The sequence below is a fragment of the Chamaea fasciata genome, unplaced genomic scaffold (assembly GCF_029207755.1).
Source record: "Chamaea fasciata isolate MVZ Bird 193981 ecotype frontalis unplaced genomic scaffold, bChaFas1.0.hap1 SCAF_1, whole genome shotgun sequence".
Taxonomy (NCBI): Eukaryota; Metazoa; Chordata; class Aves; order Passeriformes; family Sylviidae; genus Chamaea; species Chamaea fasciata.
The window spans coordinates 114859051-114881796 of record NW_027094086.1 but is presented as its reverse complement, the minus strand read 5'-3'; the positions used below and the strand labels follow the sequence as shown (position 1 = coordinate 114881796).

General features: G+C 37.7%; 1 protein-coding gene across 6 annotated transcripts in view; it reads right to left on the bottom strand.

The window, feature by feature from the left end:
- The window catches only part of THRB (thyroid hormone receptor beta), a 158259-nt gene that overhangs the window by 13560 nt on the left and 121953 nt on the right, over positions 1 to 22746 (bottom strand). For 5 of the 6 annotated variants that reach the window (XM_066194395.1, XM_066194374.1, XM_066194382.1 and 2 more), the window contains 3 exons: positions 6574 to 6674; positions 2628 to 2775; positions 1008 to 1213 (listed from right to left, as the gene is read on the bottom strand). In XM_066194395.1, the coding sequence (XP_066050492.1) occupies positions 1008 to 1213; positions 2628 to 2775; positions 6574 to 6674 (455 nt within the window). Of the gene's footprint in view, positions 1 to 1007; positions 1214 to 2627; positions 2776 to 6573; positions 6675 to 16916; positions 17245 to 22746 lie in introns of those variants that run through there. The other variant, XM_066194366.1, reaches the window with a different exon arrangement.

Here is a 22746-nt window from a genome sequence, read left to right as displayed (position 1 = left end):
GTGCTCTCTTGCTTCCTGTCTGTGTAGAGTACTATGAACATGAGCCATTCATATAGAAATTTAGATGGTGTAACTGGAATTTTAAAAAAAGCCATTATAAAAACAACATTATAAAAGAGATCAGTTGCTCTGAATACATAATTTCTCCTAGCAATTCAACAGTTAGTTGAAATTCCCATGGTGAATTACGCAGTAGGAGCCCAGGCTTGCAAAAAGATGAGTGTGCCCTATCTGATTTGGTATACACTGACTGTTAAAGACCACTGAAATGCAGTCTGAAATGCAGACTCTAATCCCTCTTTTGTGCTGTACAAGCATTTTGCATTCTGCACTTATTTCCCTTAAAAATTGATTTAGAAAAATCAAATAAATCCTTTTTTCAGGTTAAGCATCACAAATCACCATTTATTTTCTGACCCTTAGTTATAGGATGAAAATCTAAGTTGTTTTGTAGGCTGCAATCCCAATGGTATAATGTATGTATCATTCTGTTCTCACTGAAATTAATTTTCTTTGCCTAATTTATTTTCATTAATGTATCCACCATTAACCAGAAGAGGCAAAACTCCTGAGTTATTAACAAAACATACCAGCTTTCATCTAGAACTTTATATTGTTTTAACACTTTCAATATGTTTTATGATAGTCCCTAACAAAGACAACTATCCCTAGACAGAATATATTTTAAAAATACAGTATGCATTATAGACTGCTTCTGTTCTTAATCAGGAGTGAAACAAGTTTTCTGCTTTTTCTTATCGTAGCACAATAAAAGTACCCAGCTGAGTAAGCCTTAACATAGCAACACGCTGTTTAGCTTTTGAAATTCATGGTCTGATCAAACACTGAGGTTCAGGCACGAAAAATGAAGTAATAACTACGCAAAATCAGCCCTTTTCCACAAACATCAGTACACTGGCAAGAAAATCTCTTTGGGATTGCAATGCTGGGAAGGCACCACAGAAGAAAGAACAGAACCTGGCTTTAAGAAGGCTACAAGCCCTTACCAGAAATTTCCTTTTCTGCTTCCAGTGGCTTCCTTGTGCATTGGTGGCCACATGTGCTTCAGTAACGATTTTGATGAGCTCCCATTCCTCATCTGTTGGCTCTGGTTTGTGCCCAATGGTTTTCTGCAGCTCCTCCCGACGTCTCTTCTCTCGATTTTCTTCTATCAGCTTCCTCTTTGCCAGCCTCTTGCTGTCATCCAACACCACTAGCAGGGAAAAAAAAAAACATACAAAAATGGCAGGAAGCTCTTAAGACTGTCAGAACTTTGTCGGGTCTTTTCTGTTCCTGAGGTACCAGTTGCTTACAAACACCTTAACTAATCAGTAAGGAAGTACTCTGGGCAAGACTCACAGTTGAGACAGTTCTCTTACTTATCCCATCAAATTTCATTTTCTCAGAAAGCTAAATAGCAAAGAATGACTTACCCTCCTGGTAACGCTTTGTGTACTGCCACTGCCCTCAAGGGGTTATTCCACCAATAAAACTAATACGCAAAAGCTTTGTGAGGTGTCCAAGTGCTCCTGTAACAGACTTGGAGCAATCCATATTGGGTAAGATGCACTTCTATTTTCTTTAAAGTCATGTCAGCATGCTCACACTCACTGCTCTGAAGTGCAGAACATGTTCTTGGATGCCAGCAGAAGGTAACATGGATTGAAGAAAGTGGGAGCACTTATTCACAGAAGGCTCATCTGCCTGAAGCATGACACAATCAGATAGACATGCCTTTGGCTCTTTCCCTAATCTCCACAACTTCCCCCATTATTTCCAGTGACTCCAGATACACAAGCCCCAGGGCTGCTCTGCTCACCACTTCACTGGTATCCAGCCCCTCTCCTGAAGATCTACCTGGCCACAATGAAACTGTCTCCTTTATTCTATTTCCCTCTAGACAGAGGACACTGTTATACATTATATTAAGAATGAAAACACTAAGTTAGACTATTTTTCTGTTGTTTACTGGGCCTGTTTTCCTGTCAGTTCTTCTGCAAAGGATTGTACTGGCAACAACCATGAAGGCACAAGGGAATTTATATGACTTCTGGGGGTTTTATGTGACTTCTTCCCATTTGTATTAATTGAAGTTATTGGTGTAAGTCCCTGTGCAACAGCAGGAAAAGAAGACCCCTAAGGGTTAATCTTACAGCCATATTTTCTAGTTCTTTAGAATGAGAGTCAAATCTTTGCAGCAGATAACTTCTTCAGGGCTAAAAATAAAACAAACAACTGCAGGATGACTCACACAATGACATTCAATTTCACATCCTCCAGAATTTTCTAAACAAGATGTTTTTATCTCAAGCAAAGTGTCCATCCAGATGCATCTCTCCCTGCTCTCTAGAGAGTGAACATTCCTACTGTTACTCAGCTTGGTAAGGCCAGGAGAAGGTGCTGCCTGATGAAGGATAAACAAAGAATTAGAGCCCTGTGAAAGTGGCTTAATGCAATGAGTGCAATTCCCTGGTACAAGTTATAAAACCAGAAAAGGGCTGGCAGTTCTACTTTACTTTAACAAGCTTCATCAATCAACATACTTTAAGCAAACACAGACACCGAAAAAAAAAAAAAAGAAAAAAAAAAAAAAAAAGAAAAAAAGAAAACCAGGAAAATATACTTACAATCTGTTGCCATGCCAACAAAGATACATTTTTTGAAGCGACATTCCTGGCACTGATTTCTTGTTACTTTGTCTATCACACATTTTCCTTCATATTTACAGGAATAGGTTGGATGGAGGTTCTTCTGAATGGTTCTTCTAAAAAAACCCTAGGTGCAAGAAATAAACACATTGGAAAGTATTAGCACTGAGCAATTTTTAAAAATTGGGAGCTGCTTGGTTTGTTAGGCATGTACCTAAGTTTGCAAGATAACACACTTCGTTCCCTGAAATTCTCAAAGCTCTCAAATCAGTTTTATAGTGTATGGCATTTCTCTGGATTTTCCTTAAAAATTAAAAACAATATAGTTATCTTAGACAAGCAAAGGTGCAAGTAATGCTGTCTTGAGGCACAAATACTGTGCACTTGTCTTCTGGTAGTCTTATGTTTTACTGTGTTAATATTTTTTTTTTTGTATATGAAGTATTTTATTTTGAGACCCTTTTCAAACTCTGTAATCATTTTGAAGGATATTAAAAGGCACACACATAGTTTTAATTAAAAAGCAGCTTCTGCAAATAGTAAGAATGGTGGTGTGTTTGTGCTATTAAAGGACTGAGGACAAACAGTTCCACTCTTTTCTTTCCATAAAAGCCAAATAACCAAGCAATGAACCAAACAAATCTGGGCAAGACAAAGATTTTGCAAATACAGTCTACAAAATCTTTGAGTTTGGTTCCCTAATTTATAAATTATTTGTATTTCTGAGAAGTAGATTTAATTTGTATTTACCACAGAATTTCAAAAGCCCCATCACCACCAGAGATTCATTCATCTATCTATCTATCTATCTATCTATCTATCTATCTATCTATCTATCTAATCTATCTTATCATAATACAGGTCTATATTGCAAATTTAAACAGATCCTAAGACTATCTGAACTAATTCAATCCCACTGAATTCACTCAAACACCCCAAAAAGCCTCGCTGTAGGTAACGAAATCAGATAAAATTTATTTCTGAACGTTATGGGCAAAATCCTGGTATTAATTTCAACATGACATTTCTCACTGACTTTTGCAAGGGCTGGATAAACTCCCCAAGACTGCAACATATGAACAAGATAGGTTGAAAATCAGCAAATTTAGACTCCACTTTAATTTCAAGTTTCACCATTATTTGAGATTGTCTACATTCAGCAATGCAGCTCGGGATTACCTTGACACAGAGAAAACACTGACATCCTGGTCCTGTTTGACTGAGGCTGCTCAGAATGGCTTTGGTCTCAGTCAAAACAATGGCAAAATTCAAGTGAGATTTTACCTTATGAATAGTCTCTTCAGCCGGGATTTTGTTTAATGAATAGTCTCTTCACTTCAGTAGGCAAAAGGTCTGTTTTTAAATCATGTTAAATAACACCCAGTAAAATCTTACAGCAGTGCGCAATTTCCTTTAACAGAGAATGTTGAATTAACATGTACAGATAAGTCTGTATTTCAGCTTGTACTTCTAACTCCTGTGAAGAAAATGAAGAGCCTTGTCCTCATTAGAGTTTTATCTTACGAGGTTCAGCTTGAGCTAGGAGTACAACTCTTTCTTCCTTAATTACGTTAAGACCTGAAATGTTAATTAAACTGAGTGGCATAAAGCTTGTGTGTAAGCCTTTGCAAGACTGGGGTCCAAGAAATCACAGGCAAGATATCCTTATGTGGGGTTTGGAATAAGTCTCAAACTCTCATCTACTGAACACCCAGTTTTGGTTCTGTTCTCAACCCTGTGATGAATTCTTAGAGACAGGATCTGCTCCTCCCCTTCCTGAAGACCTAAGATGGCTGTGGACAACCAGGGTTACAGGGTTATCAATAGTTATGGCAAGAGATGGAAAAATCTCTAATGAATCTCAGTGAGTGAGCTTCTGTTTCTCAAACCTTGCATGGGATTTAATGTAGCTTTGTGATTCCAAGGGTCTCCATCACCTCTGTTGGGACAGCCCATCTCACCTTTTCATTTCTTTGCATTTCTCAGAAAAATTTTGTATAGAACCTTCTTTGTTCATCTCCAGATGAACATGTTAAGGAAGCTGCTCTCTTTATCTGCTGAAAAACTTCATCACAGAAGTGTTATTCTCATTAATAAAAGAAAGCACATTGTATTGGAGGCAGTAACTCTTCCTAAACTCCTTTACTTCACACCTATATAGCAGTAGATGCAATGGGTAAAGTCTGGAAAAACATTTCAGTGATGTGAGAACTCACTGTTCATTTATTTATGTTTAAGTTCCTCACAATTTACTCTTCAGAAATCAGGTGTGAAGACACTTTGCTCATGAAAGCACTTGCCAAAGCAAATCTTTGGCTGTCAGACCTGATTATGCTTGCTACAAAATTAAAGTGACTTTGAGTGGAAGCAACTAGTAAACATCAAATTAATTGAAAATTAATTGATATTATATATATTGTGTATTGATAAAACATATAACTTCGTTGATATATCATACAACTTGAAATGTGTATGCAGCTCCTCCAAGAAATTAATTACTTTTTGCAAATTCTTATCTCATTTCCTTGTGCACATAAGCATTATTTTAAATTGTACATCAGACAGAAGAACTGTATGTGAAGAAAAAAGCAGATTTGTATGCTATGTCTCTAAAATAGCTGGTAGGCATAAAAAGAACTACTTGAGTTGAAATAACAAAAACCTTAGCAGGAAAGCTGGCAAGAGATACAGCTGTTCAGCTGGGAGCTAAGTATACTCCATAATGCCACAGTGCTGCTTACTTCCCATTGTATCTGAATTAAGTTGCATCCATACGTGTTACGTATTGTTATCATCTGGTATTCAGGATGTAAATGTGTAAGAATGCCTTGTGCAGCTCCACAGCTCTTTTTAAAGATATAAGTGCTTTTTCCATACATTGTATGTAAGTACATGTATAAAACCATTATGAAAATTACCACAAATCTGCTATACATAAGATATTTAAGTCTCTCTGCATTTCATAAATGTAACTTAGGGCAATGATGTACAACTAAAGGAACTACTTCAACACAATAGCTACTGTGATGAGGAGCTCTAAAGCCAATCCAAACCCAAAATCTCAGATCCAAATGTTCCAGACTTTGTGGATGAACAGAATGAGACTTTCGTGGCTTAGTCTCATGACACTAGGCCAAGACATGTGTGGTCCCATTTGTTTAGAAAAACATTTTTTTTTTTTTTCCCTGCAGGAAAGAATAGCTTTCTTACAGCATCTCAAGCTATTCAGGCAAATTCATGGCAGTAAAATCACGGAAGATGTGCCTGATTCTGTTACTCAATTTTTTTATTTACTTGCCCAAAGCAATCTCTTTTTAAATTTAATTTTGTATGTAGTCTTGGAGATGCATTTTAGGACTGAAAGCACATTTCAACATGCTTAAGTTAAAGAAGTCAAAATCTTTTGGAAACTATTTTAATTGGGTGTCAATGCTTCCCAAGTTGATGGATGTTACTGTAGTATGAGCATGCGGAAAGGATTTTGATTTTTGATTCTTCACAGGGATGGTGAGAGGCACTGGAACACTGCTAATCACTACAGACTCTTCATAGCCATAAGCAGAACCTCAGCTATTGCATAAACAGCTTCAGTGGAGTAGCTGGGAACATGCTGATGTACTCTGGCTGAGAACATGGCTAGACAAACATTAAAAAATGGAAATTCAAAAGCTAACTGTTAAACAGCAACAACAACAATCTAAATTTCTTGTTTTCTTTTCAGAAGCAAACACAGAAAAAACCAACTACATTCCTCATGCATATGAAGAGCAGCAGCATGGCTAGATACGGCTTATCATCAGTACTGGATGTTCTTATTAGCTTCTAATCTGTCTTTATTTGATTTGACAGCACAGTTCAGGAAGTCTGTATAATGGAGAAGCTGGAGAGCTATTTCTGATACCCACTTTCCCACCAAACCATTTACCTTGCAACCTTCGCAAGTGATGCAGCGATAATGATATCCGGTGGCTTTGTCCCCGCATACTACACATAGCTCATCCTTGTCTAAGTAGCTGGGTATATACCCTGCAAAGAAAAAGAGGATGTGGCATGTAAACTCCACACAGGATTATATGATACATTTGATATAAAAAGATTGTATTAAAATCCACCGCAGATCTTGTCTACCACTGCCATACTTCTGAACTCACTTAATTTCCTGAATAAAATGTTACAGGCTTAATTAAATACAGTCTATAAGATCTTCTGTTCTTCAGACTGATTCAGTATCTACTGGTCAAGAGGGAAAAGTTGGAGCATGATTTCTCTCTCCTGAATGAAATACTACATCAGAAAATACTCATTACTTCAAAAGATTTGATGTGAAATAGTAAAATAGCAATGAAGGCATACAATATATTTCTGTTCTATATATCAGAAAAAACCTCAATATACTTGTACACTGCAGATGAGACCCCAGGTTTCAGTGTGATCAGGGTACTTGGTAGTAAGAAATATTTACTGATAGACGGTCTGTTTCAAAGCAGAGGTACTAGAAACATATAGCTAGTACCACAGGAATACTTAACATAGCCTGAATTTAAAGTAAAATATGTGAACATTCAAGTGTGTGTGTACATGTATGTGTTAGAATGAAATTTTCTCTTCTGAAGTGGTTTACCAGATCCAGCCAATGAAAATATCCCTGCTGTGAAAAAAAAAAAAATTGGCAATGCTTGGTCTTTTCCCACAATGACATTTGTTTTGAAAACACAAACATATTTTCAATTTGAGCAAAAAACCAAAACAATTCTGATGGCAAGCAAAAAGTAATTGTAACCACAGACAACTTTTAAACAGGGTAAAATACAAACCTTTCAAAATCAATGTTTCCATGACTCATACGTAATGGAGTTACAGTTTGTAACTTCACCTTCTGAAAAATCTGACTGTGAAGATGTATCATAGAGATCTCAGATTCCCTTTGAGGGGAGAGAGGAAAGTGCACCTAAATGTGTAACTGTGTAAGATTAGTGGAGTGTAGTAACCATTTCACAGAATCCCACAATGGCTGAGGTTGGAAGTCACTTCTGGAGGTTAACTGCTCCAATACCCCTGTTCAACACAGGGCCACCTACAGCCAGCTGTCCAGGCCCATGCCTACACAGCTTTTGAGCATCTCCAGGGATGGAGACTCCACAACCTTTCTGGGCAATATGTGCAAGTGCTCTGCTCTGTCACTTTCACAGTGAAAAGAAAATACTATTTTATTTTAGTTATAAGATAAATAATTATATTTTAATTTTATATTTTTAATTAATTAATAATTTTTAAAATTATATTTTAAATTATATTTTAATTATATTTTAATATTATTTATTTTAATTCTTAGGAGGAATTCCCTGTACTTCTGTTTGTGCTCACTGCCTCTTGTTCTGTCACTGAGAACTGAGAGGAGTCTGGCCCTATCTTCTACAGTATGGGGAATCAGGTATTCACACACACTGATATGACCCCTTGAGCCTTCTCTGCTGAAGAGTCCCAGCTTTCTCAGTTACTCCTCATTGAAGAGATGTTCCGGTTCATCATCTCTGTGGCCCTTTTCTGGGCTTACTCTGGGATGTCTGTGTCTTTCTTCTACTGGGGAAGCCCAGAACTGGACCCAACACTGTAAATGTGTTTCACTAGAGCTGAACAGAATGGAAGGATCGTATCCCTCAAGTTGCCAGTGATGATTTTCCTAAAGCAGACCAGATGCCATTTACCTCCCCTGCTTCAAGGACATTGCCTGCCTATATGCAACTTGCTGCCCACCAGGAACCCCCAAGTACTCCAGTGCAAAGCAGTTTCCTGCCAGTTGGCCCTGCACTGCTGCATTGATTATTCCTTCCCTCACACAGAATTTGGCCTTTCTTTTTTTGATGAACTTCAAGAGATTCTTCTCATCCCATTTTTCTAGCCTGCCTAGGTTGCTCCAAATGGCAGCAAACCCATCTGGTGTTCCAGCCGCTCTTCCCAATTTTGTATCAACTGCCAGCTGTCTGAGCGGAATTTTGAGTGCAATGAAGGAGAACCCTTTGGATGCAGCTGCCTGTAACACTATCCCTTATCACTGGCTTGCTGAATCCATCTGTAGCACCACACACATAAGGGCAGACATGAAGCTTCCTGTCTTTATGCAGCTCTCACAGCAGTATGGGTTGGGACAGCTTGGGGACACAGGACACCAGTCACTTGGAGAGCAACCAGCAGCAAGATTCAGGGCAGCAGAAGGCTGGAAGGATGCTGCAAGAGGGGTGGACATCATCTTCCTGCAACTAGCATGCCAGCGAGTCAGCTCAGTAACAGTTAGTTTAAATTCAAGTGCCTTCCTAAGGCTATGCTTCCAGAGGTTCTCCAGAAAGGAAAGCCCAAATTACACAAAACACTTAAAGTTAACTGAGCTTAAAATGCTTAAACTTTATGGAGGTTGATGAGTAAATCAGGAGAAAGTAAAGAAGGCAAAAAGTATTTGTATGGCCTAGTTTGAGTATAATTATGAGAACCTCAAATTATAGAGGAACACATATCTCTCTTCTCTAAAACAAGGAAGCAGTAGTACTCAGAAGCCATTCCTGGATACAGGCATCTCAGGTCTGCCGATATTCCTACTGACATATGAAAGGGGAGTGGGGGAATGAGCTGAGATCTTAATGTTGTATCAAGCCGTCTACAAGCGAGCAAAAGACCAAATTTATATTCAGACTATACTTCTCCATGATGAACAAGTTATGCTTGGATAGACTGGTGGCCATGTGACATTGAGAGATGAGAGACAGCAGGGTTTCAACTCTAATTACATCACTGACTCCTAATAGACACTATGCCAGTGGGGGATTAGCAGAGGCTATTATCTCCATCCTGCCCCCACTCTGCTCACACCTGCCTCTGCACATGCAACATATACACAACACAGAGCTGACTAAGTGGGCAGAAGAGGCAGCAAAGGGATGCAGAATTTTCCCCTAAATTTATCATGAACCTCAATGGCTTCTTGTTACTGCTGGTTACTGCTATTCATGAAATACACTCTTTGCACAGCATAAACTACATCATCAAAAATTCGGTATCCCTGGTTAGCTTCCTCAAGAATTGCTTCTGAATTAAATACCTTGATATTTCATTAATTATACAAGCTGGTTAGTGCTGCTCATCTAATGACAACTTGTTCTACTGAAGGAGCAGGAAACCACTAGTCCAAACCACTTCCTTGAATATATACAGTAGGTCACACATGTGACCACTGCTGTCCATCTCCTTCCTGGAGTTTCGTGACTTTATCCAATATAAAACCTGGTTTCCAATCTGGCATAACACACAACCTCCTAGAGGCACCACAGTCAGAAATTAAAAATGGCATCTTTACGTGCAACCACATTGCCGATTTTCTTGTATCAGAAGCATTAAGTGCCACCTACTAAAGCTACCTAAATATTATTTTCAGTACTTCCGCAGACTGAGTCCGTGTCACAAGGGAAGTACATACCTGGAACCCTTCTACTGATTCAACAGGAAACATGAATACAAAAATCTTATTCCAAGAAATCACTGGCAGCAAAAGTGTGCAATACACATATCCTTTCTATTACTTTCTATTATTTCTATTATATAGTTTTCTATATTTTTAACACCTCTTCCAACAGCTAATAGGGTCAGAAACAGCTGGACTGGGAAGACTGGACTTTCAGTAGTATCTTTAAAAGATATAATTCAGACAGACTGCAAAAACAGTAAGTGGATTTACATTTAGTTCTTACAAACACTAATGTGAATTCTAAGTGGTTGCAAATATCCTGTATGACCTCTGCATAAATTAAATACAATTTCATTTGAAAGACGTGTAGATAAACAGACTCAGTACATTTTTTCTGGTTCTCAGGGTTAGAAACAGCATTAGCAGGAAGAAATTCAACAGTTTTTCTAAACATGGCACCAGCATGGAAGAAATGAATAGTGCAGTGGAGATTCTTGGGGAAGCCATAGATGGAAGCAGACATGTTAGATGTTTTGAGGAAGGGGAAGAGCAACAGACTTGTCTCGTTCTTTGAGCCACTCTAAGTAACTTGTCTCTCATATCAACAAGTACTTCTTCTTCATGTATGCGCAATAACACTGAAGCAAAGATAAAAATGCCTATGTGGAAAAGCAGATGCTGCATGGACAGAGTAACCCTGGAGCTCTCTGAAGACTAAAGAATGTCTGATAAATCTCATGGGAACATTGGTAGGTTCCTATTTCAATGATCATAATTTATGTTTTATTTCTTGGTCAAAACCTTTAAAATAAATAGCTAAGAGGAACTGTTCAAGAACAACACCAACCTCACTGAATTGTACAAAAACAACCAATATTGTTCCTTGTTGTTTCAAGTCTTTGTCTGCTGTATTTAGAATCTTCATGGACTGTCATTTGTTGCATCCTGTATGATCCTCCAAGTTAATTATCTGGCAGGTATGAACTGACATTGTTTATCTCAATACCCACCTTGAATCTTTGTTTTGAGTGGAGAATAATAGTGAATGACCCTGATCTGTCATGTCTGGTGTTTCCCCTGTAGCCCAAAGTAACACCTATGGTCCCCAGACTTCCACCTGCCAGTCTGCCTAATCCTACTGTCTTGGCAAGGCTAAGCATACCACAGGAGCAGTTGCCCCTCTCTAGAAGAATATGTCACATAATCTTGAGAGCGATTTAAATCACAACTGTAGCTTTGTAGAGGCACAGCAGGAAACAATTCCCTTCAACAGGAAGATGCACAATGCGTCTGCCCCAAGCAGCCATTAAGGACAGAAGGAGATCTGCTAACCTATGCAGTCATCTGAGGTTCTCCTCCATTAATACTGTATGCACGCACTCTTGAATTACCATTTGCAGGAATGATGCCTTAAAGCACCATATATGACCCCGCACAGTGTAACGGGTTGGAGAGACCCAAATGAGACATTCAGTGGCTATTCCTCTATTTCAATTATAACAAATTCTGAAAAATTAGTGTTTCTTTTTCCTCTGTACCCGGTACACATTAACAACAACAACAACAACAACAACAACAACAAGAAGCATGTTTTGAGAAAAGTAAAGACCTATTTCAGTTTTGTTAAAGTATCATTGCACATACTTTATATTTCCAGGTCTGTACAGATAATGTGATATTCACCTAGGGAATTAATCCACACCTTAAAAAAATTGTAGAACCAAACGGTATTTGACTACCAAACAGGGATATGAGTAACACCAATGCAAACAAATTATGCCTGTCTTCCAAATGTTCATTATTATCTTGTTCCTAATCCACCATAGATTTATAGCTTGCAGGCAGAAAATGCCATTTTTTGCTATTGCAGGAGGACAGTTACATTTTAAGACCATTATTCAGTATTTTAATTTTCACTGTACACTGGTAGAGTCATGTATTAAACATATTCCCTGAAATCTTTCTCTCCCCCATCTGCTATGGTTTGCACGACTAGAGACCACTCACTAAAATGAGGAGTTAGGACTTATCAGTAAGCTGGTATTCACTTACTAGACACTGCAGTATGAAAATGAAAAAGATGAAATTAATTACTACCTTGAGAATCCTCAACTGTATTAAAACTGAAATGTAAATTTGTACTGCTGTTCTACTGCTTTCATAGTCACCTTGAACTCTTTACAAATTATAAAAAATTACAAGGACCAGCCATACATCATCCTGGACATACTTGTGCAGAAAATGCTTAAATGGAGTGTTGGTGAAAGCACAGAGCTGACAGAGAAAAAGCATACTCAGTTCTTATTTGTGTTATTATCAACATTGATCTGAAAGGCTGGGCAGATACACTGATCCTTCTTTCCCACTTTCTTTAAATTACTCCCACTGAGAAAAATGGCTTATTTCTCCTTCAAGCTTGGAAGCACCGAGAATGTTGCTGAGCAGATTCACACTTTTCTTGTTAGCTAACTGGCTTGCATGTCCTCAATTTTGATCTTTGTTGACATTCTTTGATTTATGAAATTACTAAAATTTGGCAAAAGATTCTGCAAAAACCAAATCTGAAACATTTTACAGTCCCTTTTCTCTCAATGACTTTTCAGTGCATTAGCTCTGTTCCTTAGGCTGAGTCAGAAACCTTATCAACAACAGTGCTTTTGCAGAGAATGTGCTGAAAACATTTTAGCCCAAACTGTGCTGTCACTTAAAGTTCATCAATCAGTACTGTACCTGCAGCCATTACCGACTACAGGTACAAACGACATCGCTTTAAGGGTCAGATCATGCAATTTCCCCACTCCCCAAATTATTTAAATGTTTTTAGAGACAATATCTTAGTACAGCAAGAAAGTTATTTGTTTAGAAATCTAAGCCTCACTGAGCAAAGCAAAATATAACTTACTTTGCTTTCTCATCCTTCATCTGGTTGCAGAAAGGTTACAGTAAAGGAGATGAAAACACATTATTTCCATTGACTTTTTCTTATGAAAGAAATGTAACTCCAAATGCATAATGATTTATGCAATGGGTTATGCAATTTTTCTTAGTGCTATTTCCTTAGATGGGTGGTCAAGAGCAAAATTAATATTTTTTAGCCTTGAATAATCGTTAACATACTGGGAGCTGCTCTGCTGCAAAGGCCAGGATGACAAATTCTCAGTGTTTCTGTAAATTGATTATATCCACACACACTCCCCGCATTGATGAGATGACACTTTGGCATAAGGTTTATGTTACTTTTTCTCAGCTATTTAGAAAGTACCCTAACGTTCTCACACTGCTGAGAACTCAGTTTGGGCTAATTCAGTTGCATACTCTAGCAATCACACACTATGCATTCTCAGCTGCACGTTAATTGCCTGAGAAAATATAAAGAGAAATAATTATGGAAAATACAAATACAAAAATAACAACAATAATAATAACTTTCAAAGCCCCATTCTCCCACCATACCAAGAGCCCTTCAAAATGGCTCTTAACCTCACCGGTTTCTCACTGGTATCTGGGAAGTGAGATGAGCTGCAGGGATGAGAAGCCGGCTCTGCTACAGCCTAAACTTAAGAATTTCCTGCTGCAAACCCTTGTTTTGAGGGGCAGCCTATGCTTACTGATCCCTGCCCCATAGTATCCGAAGTTAAAGTCTAACCTCACAGACACCTGTGGTAATCTTTCATTAACATTGTCCAAGAAATTACCATGCAAAGGAAAGTGAAAGCCAACTTTCATCCCAGTTTTAACTGTGCGGACATTTCTCCCGTGTTGTCCAAACGTCCAAAACACTGTGCAGACACCAAGTGTGGGGAGACTAAAGCTTCTGGACTTCTCCACATATTTCTTTTGTGCCTTCCCAACTGCATTATCTCCTCCCTGTCACTGGGTACTCCTCACAGCATAGATGGTGTGAGAAGATCCCGGGACATTTCTGCCCGTCTGCTCAGCCTCTGCACAGGGGCAGGGGGGCACAGGTTCCCCCTGAGCATCACCCATCCAGCAGGCACTGCTGCAAGCTCACCACGGCTGGCAGCACTGTACGAGGGAAAAAATATTCCAGTTTAAGCTCTCTGGGACAAAACTGAGAATAGCACCTCATTCTCACGACGATGAGCTCTGTTCTGCTTATCAGATTTCACAGCATTATGCAGAAAACAAAGTGTATCTGGCTGCCTGTTTCCTAGAGCACGATCAGGTCCGAAAAGGCTTTCTTAATAAAACAGTAAGTTCTTGCACAAATGTTGTGCTGTCACCTTTTAACAGCAGAGCACAAAAGGTAATGGAGCAACAAGTAGATGCAAAGCTAAACCCACATCTCCACCTCTTGATTTTCTGGACTACAATTATTTTCTTTAAAAGTTAATTCTTTCATCAGAATTTCTGACAGACAGTCAGGAAATAATAGTTTTTAATGTACTGTAATAATTGAAGCAGCTTTCTGATATTTAGAATAACTGGCTCTGCCTTATAAATGCTTTTTTTTTTTTCCCCCCCTTAGTGACACATTGCTGGGGTCTTTGGTTTTTGTTTTTCAAGTTATTTTCTGAATTCTTTCAAAGTGACATAAAAATAGAGAAGTAAATAAATACCCTTTCACAAGTTATAAGCTTTTCAACATATAAAATGTTGATTTTTCTTTTCTTCCCAGAAGGAAAACAAGACTTTAACCATTTAGTAACTAACTAAAAGTTCTGATGGGAAACGAGTCCATGTGCTACTGTAAAGTACAATCTGATTTGAACAGCATATTATTGAGATTACGACAAATTTCAGGGGACTAACAAAAATACCAACTGCAACAATCAAGACTCCTCATGAACACCTGTTTAGGGACTTAATTTTGCTTTAATGGGCTATTACCAAGGCTTCTCTAACAAACTCACTCACTCCCCCAATCAATCCTGGATCAATACAGACACACATGCCCTGTGAAAAGCCTTCTGTTCTTACGACAGGATTAAAAGATTCGTTAGTTTTACGATAGCTTGCTTAAAAAATGGAAATTAAAAAAAAAAAAGAGAAGATGCACATGTTCCACGCAGTTTAGATCTCTTCTGCTTAACAAACTCAACATTTGCAAAGGTTTGACAGAAGGGAGGCCACTTTTTATTGATTATCACAGTAATAAGGCTCTAAAGAATCCCAAAACACATTGCTCAGTCTCGGTGAATGATCAATTAAAAGCCTGCTTGAGAGTCGGCTTCCATGGAAATTGACCGCCATTTCTTAGTGAAGCTGAGGTGTAGAAAATAAGGGCAGACAAGCCGTTTTTAAAAACAATTCTGTAATCTTTCAAACAAACAAGTTCAAAAACTTTACACAGGGCAGGTGTCGGGTGTCTGAGTACTGAAATAACTTTAAGTTCTGACCTAGGTGTACCAAGTATTATTTGTAACCTTAAACATTATGAAAAATGTATTCCTTCAGTGACTTTGCAACAGCAAGTCTTTATTTTTTCAAAGTTAATCCTGACGTAAACGTTTTCTTTAACCAAAAACAAGATATGGGAAAACTCTGCAAAGGCTATGAATTCATTAATTGAAGCCCAAAACCACAGAGACAGCCTTAAAAATCATTTAAAATGTTGGACAACACAAAAACATACATTATCCAGAACCACATTTAGCCTACAATTTGATCATATTGTTACAGCTTCCAAGAAGGATTTAAAAATTAATTTTCTTCATTATGAAGCAAGATGCTGTTTAATGTATAAAATTATTTTTTTTCTATCAATCATAGAAATTTATTGCATCAAGGGTTAATGAATATTTTTTGCCCAAAGAAAAATATTTCATTTTGCCATGTAGTTAATAAAAATAAACAGTCTACTTTTCACTACAAATATACTTCAAAAGCAGTAAATGGTGTTTTCTTTATTTCACTAGTTAGATTGGATTCATCTGGATTTTGGGAAACTGCATACAGAAAATCTGGTCTGATCAGAAAAGGATGCTATTTTGGTATAACATACAGTTTATTTTTCTTCTTTAATAATGTGATTTTAAAGAAATACAGAGAATGTACACTTTGTATGCGACAGTCTGACAGTCTGGTTACCGAGTTCAAAAGAAACAACACTGAAAACATTTCCAAGTGTTTGTTAGTGTTTTGGGCTCTTTTAAAATCTACTTTGCTTACTTGAAAGCAAAAGATTACATTCTGAAAACTGGCAATGTTTTAACCCCTAGAGAGAAGACATTGCACTCGACTCACAAACATATTGATTAGATCAATCTTTTGGATGCAAAGTCATCTTTCTTGCATAGATATATTCTTGAATTTTCAGTCTTTTTTGCTCTGCACAATCAGAAACTCGTGGTTTTCACTTAGAAGACAGTAACTCAAACACAATCATTTTCCCATACATATTTACAGTCCTATTTTCAAATTTTTTTGCCTGAGTTGCTGAGCAAATAGAGTTCACATTTACTGAACACACGGACTTACACAGTTTGTATGTAACCAGAAACACAGCTTTAAGATGCAGAATATATAATGACGACATTTCAGGAGAGAAACTTTCTTATCGGGCTCACTGGTGAATAGCAAAGGAACTTAATAGCCCAGGAAAGCAGAAAAAAACGCAATATACTTGCAAATGTCTCTTACAGATTAAGAAAAAGTGCTTGGAAATCCTCATCGCTCACCGAAAACCTTACAATCACCTAGCAACCTATGTTACTGCTGCTTTCAATTTTGAACAGGCAGCCTTCACATTCAAAGATGCATCTGAGCCAACTGATGCGGCTGTAAGTTTAAAGCAAAACAAAAACAAAAGCAGAGATTATTTTTTTTTTGTTATTTAAATAAAATGCCCCTACCTTTCTTCTGAGAGTACGATGGCGACTGCACTTGAGAAAAAGTAGGTTTTTCTTCTGTGAAAAATTCAGGTTGGTTGTACTGATTCAGGGCCATGTCCATGTCAGAGTACTCGCTTTTAAACACGTTTCCAGGGTAACTACAGGTATAAGGCTGATTCACCGCCCAGGCCTGTTCCATATATATGTTGTTACTGTGCAGGACCTGAGCATCACAACTGCTGTAACCCTGATTATCTTCGATATATGTGCAATAATCAGTGGACTGCATGTAGCAATTGCTACCAGCAGCTGGGTGCACTTCATATATCTCTTGCATACAGTAGTTCATTTTGTTAGCCTATCTCAGCTTCTACTTTACGTACACACACACATGCATACACACGCAGGCATGCATACACATGGATCGAGAGAGGAGCAATGAATATACACCAACAAAGTCGACTGCAAAACAGCCCGTTTTACTTCGGAGCAGCACCTGATGTGCTAAAATCCTATTTATATTGGGACGGCTTGTGAACTCCCCTGCCAGTCAAACATATTGGGAAGCAGATTTATGACAGTCAAAGGTCTTAATCTGTGACTGTAAGTTAATTCCAAGGGAACATGGCAGTCAGGTAGCAATGACCACCAGACAAAGAAGCGACATCCTGACAACCCTCCTGTTCCCCTGCTTGTCTGGAATAATCATGTTATAAACCATTTCCAGCCTTTTCCAATATGATTAGAAAACGATTACTAAGGCGAGGACACAGTTATGTCACTGTAGTTGTCAACTTAAGTGTGAAGAATTATAAAGACTGCTTAAGAACTCCCAGAGGGGATACGCTGAAAATCCTAAAATCAATAATCCTGTTTTTCAGCATTAAACCATAGAAAATCCAATAGTGCTGTGCTGATGACCCAAACAGTAGTCTAGTTTTACAAAATTTAGCAACTTAATCTGTCATCAGCTTTATTGATTTTGTTTTACAGAATTACATGCATGAATCTCCCCAGCCCTCCACACATACACAATCCTCCCCACTGCCTGGTAATGAATTTACGGGAAAGCGGCTTTTCTAAACTTCAGAGATTTCAAGAAGTAATTTCTATTGAGTTCAACAGGTGGGAAACTTCAAAATAATATAATCAGCAAAAAGAACACTGCTTAAATATTATCAATAAGCTAATTGCTTTGCCATTCTGCCTAGTTATCTTTTTTGTTTCAGTAATGAAGTACTTTTAGAAGAGCTTTTTTTCTGATAACAGAGCAAGGAAAGGAAGGAACATTTTTTGCTCGTTTTGGCTCACCTATGAACTATGAACATGGCAATGCCACTACAACAAAAACTGTATGATATTTTAATTGCTTAATGCACCCCAAATTTCAGTATGGTTACTACACCTTCTTTAATCAGGCATTCTATTTAGAGTTAAAAAAAATATTTTATTTTTAATGTATATTAGCTGCTACTTTACTAGGAAAATATGTTTTTTTTCCTTACAGCACAGCTAACATACAGTAAAACTTGTGAAGTCAGTAACAAACTGGTATCCCTTTCTAATATCTGTTCTTACTATTAGGGAGCTGAGTTATTACTGATTTGATAATGAGAGCTTTCTTATTTCACTCATTTCAAACTAAAGCACTGCCAAAATTACCATGTAAGTTGGCCCTTTTTCTTCTGAGATCTTAAGCATACATCTAACAATCTTGATGAACATACTCTTAAACAGTCCTCAAAAGTTCAGTGCAATAGATAAGAACTGGGCATGACACATCTATATTTTCCCCTATGCGACATTGCTAAATATTTCAGACTAATAAAGACAGCCAACAGAGAAACATTTTCCCTTCCAACCTACAACTGTAACTAACCTATCTAAATAAGCAGCATTTCCAGTTAATGTCTAATTAACTACCAAATCCAGGAAAAGTCCTTCCAATGATCAGAGAAGTTAAAATTCATATTTGGAGTTCTTCTTCCCCCTCTAACTGTAAAAGAAGCATCTTTAACATGCATTTCTTATTAACTTGCTCAAAAAATAATAATACATTTGGTAAATCAAACCAAACTCTACTGAGATCAGTGCTACTGAAGTCAATGAAGCTGACTCCAAAACGAACTTGTTCTGCTAAAACTCTAATAATTTAAACATTTTGTTTCTGTAAGACCACAGTTACTGAAATCCAGAAAGTAAAACCCTAATGAACCCTCCTCATTCATTTACCATTGTCTACCTCAACAAATACCACTGTAAAATACAGTGTGACAAAGCACACAATAAAAGTTAATTTTCATTTTAATTCAGGCCCATCATCTAGATTTTACAAACAGTGAGTTTGTCTGTGATAAAAAGCATGTCTCATGAAGGATATGATTTTTCAATAATGGGTGTTCAGCACTTCATAAAAAATGCCTGTGTTTCATTCAAGAAATTCTGCAATAATTGTTCATACCGAAATCCCCAAACCATTGCCACTGAGGTGAAGGGTTGGTAATACTGCAGTGTATGTTACACATACAGCCTGCTGAGTTTACTTCTCCACACTCCCAATAAAACATTCCCAAGTACCGTACCTGGGTTGTTCATTTACCACAAAAAGATCCCCTGTACCACCAACAGGAATTTATGTAGAGCTCCCACAGAGGTCAGGCTGTGTTTTCCAGGTTAGCAGAGCACAATACCTAGATACTTTTATGCCACCCAGAAAAGCTTCGGAGAGCTGGGCTTTAAATTCTTAGTGAGATTTTTTTTCCCATGTGGATTTGTTTTGCCAGCCAAGTAAAAATTCCCATGAATCTTTTATTCTCTTGTTTTTCCCCCTCGGACTGGATTAAGGCTACTAAAAAAACTAAACAGAATTAAACCTTGTTTCAATTCTGTTTAGTTTTTTCAGTAACAAACTTGTTCCAGCCAGGATGGCACCTGAGGAAACGGTATTTTAACATGGCACAGCCTGTGACTTACCTTCTGTTCCAAAATAAAACCCTCAAACATTTCTTATTTTCTATTGCTATATCAATAATGCTTAGACAGGTGTGACATGTACTACCTTTGTCAAGAGTTCCTTTAATACTACAGGGAAATTAAATTACATGAAACTGTGAAAGATGAGGAAAAAATGAAAAATGAATGTAAGACTTCCAACAAACAAACAAACAAACAAAAAGATGAACACTGCCAGGGAACGTGGGTTCCTTACCTGTGATATGCTAATATTAAAGAGATTTAAAGCTTTGCAGATTGTTGTTCCCTTGGAAACAAATCAGTTCAAAGAACACTGCAAAGATTTTAAAAACTGAAATATTCCTAAAATATTTTCATTTTAATCTTTTAGGGTGCAATCCTGTAGGTTCATTTCATGTATGCCTATGAATTAAATTGTCTGATACAAGACAGTCAGACAGTGTCTTTATCAAAAGCCTGGAAGTGGAGTAGAATAATATTAACAGTTTTTTGCTTTGTATTCTGATTTGACTATTCATGTCTTTATATCATGTCATGTTGAGCTTTTGTTGCCCCCAGCAATGTAGTATCACACTTAGAATTTTATTAGTTCACACGTGTCTGATTATGTGAACACATGGAAGTTAATCACCATCAGAATAAGCCCTACAATTCAAGCAAACAGGCCAGGGATAAAACAAATTTTGATACTGTAACAGCAGAGGATCCAAAGCTCAAACTCTCATAGCCTAAGGTGTTAGTCCACTGTTCTAAAAAAGGCAGGAATTACTTGTTGAACATGTGTCAGGAATGCCCCAAAGATTTTTATATACTCACCCCGGTGTAAATCAGAAGCAAGTCTAGCGCTGTCAGTGATATTAACTGGGTAGGCAGAAATCAGGCTGAGAATGCCTGAAAGGGGGAGTCTGCAGAAGAGACTGCCTTACACTACACCATTCAGCTCTTCATTAACTCCTGTTTTACAAATTATGACTACGACTTTTAATTAAAAACAGCGAAATACTCCCATTAAGATGCACTTACTTCTCTTCTGACTTAGCTTGGTTACAAAAGCCATCAAAATGAACCCACAGAAATGTTAAGGAAAGACAAAAATCTGGTGGATGACCCTCTGGACACCACAGCCCAACCAACAAAGGTCCCTGACACAGAAAAAAAAGAAGTATCATGGAGTGCAATTTAATCTGCTGCGGCACATTACCTGCAAGAGTCCTATTCTCCTGACTTTTGACAAACTGTGCACCCCTGGTCTAGAGTCCTGGGTATCGCAGTGCTGCAGAGAGGGCCCCTGCATGCCGTTCTAAATATTCGGCAGTGTCGGTACGTGGGAGGTATTGCACAGCATTCAAATCAGTCAGGGCAAAGTGCCACTTCTGAAGGACCAAATGGAAGGGTCTTATGTTGGTTGCTGTTCAGAGACTTCATGCATAAAGCTGAATAAAAATCCAGGATTTAGTAAAAAAAATTTTGCACATTTAAACATGTAGCTGCAAAAAATTAAACATACCATTCTGAACTCCTCACAGTTTTGTATGCCTGTATTATCAGTTTCTAGTTTTGTAAAACAAATTTTTACACATTACAAAATAACTGTTATATTTCCTATTTATAGATTTTATTGCTGCCTGAATTTTCTCAGCCACCTCTGATGGTTTTGGGGGAATAAAAAAAAAAAAAAAGAGATATTAGATGACTGAGCAAACACAAATGTGCACTTTCATAACATGGGCTACATCCCAGACAAATCTCATATCATAAGGAAAGTACACTGAAAACTGCAACAGCTTTTGAGCAAAACTACTAATGCGGCTTTACAACACACATAAGTTGTCAAATACAACTATCTCAGTGCCCACACAATGAGTTACCACCTCTCTTTAACGCATGCATTTGCACCACCTTATTAATTCACTTTTTGCACTATGACTGAAGACTCAAAATGGTCCCTCAGAAGTATGACTATGCAAACTTACTGTTAGAGATTAAGCTAAGAAAACCTCAAACATCAGAATCCAAAATAACAACAAGCATTTACAAGACCAGAAAAAGAACTCTTCATGGTGTTTATCTTATTTTGTTGACTTATGTGACTGAGTCATAAGGTAGGTAGGATTATGGAATTCTAGTGCTGAAAAGTCACAACATTTGACAGTTCCTGAAGTATGTCGCAGTGGAAGGTGAGACACCAAAATACCATCCTTTTGTCTATGCTACATTTATAATAGCAGATGAAGGAAAAAACCCTAAATTTTTCTGACACAAAATGATTTCCTTGGGTTTGCAACTGATGCAGGAAGATTCAAACTAGCTGCCCTGCAGTACAAAGCAGAGGAAAATCTTACTTAGACAACAGCACACCTCTTTTCTCCATGTGTACCAAGTTAGTTATTTCTCTAAAACTGCTCTTCTCACAAAACCCTCCTCACTGGTTATGACATGACACTAAATTTGTCTGTGACTCATAAAATGCCAGTGTGATGTGCCTTTTATTGAAATACTTCAGACTCATTAGTCTGCTTGAATAACAAAGAATGTCATAGTTTATATTTAAACGTTCAGATTCACTACAATTCCAGTTATCCCTCAAAATATTTTTGATGCCTTGAATAAATTTGATAAAAAGAGAATGGAGCTTGCTCTTTTCTGATCAGGACTCCACCACGGTTTGTGCTTGCTTTTTCTTGCATTACTCATGACATAGGTAGCACACAGTCTTGTCAGAACAAGATTGTTTGCTCCTTGAGATGTTGGCCAACAAATGGACAAAAAAAATTCTTCAACAGTTTTGACAACTTTTAAGATGGCCCCTGAACAAATATTACTAGGAGTAATTATAGGCCTGTGACCCAGACAACCCAGTTGGTTAAGCCTCCCCATA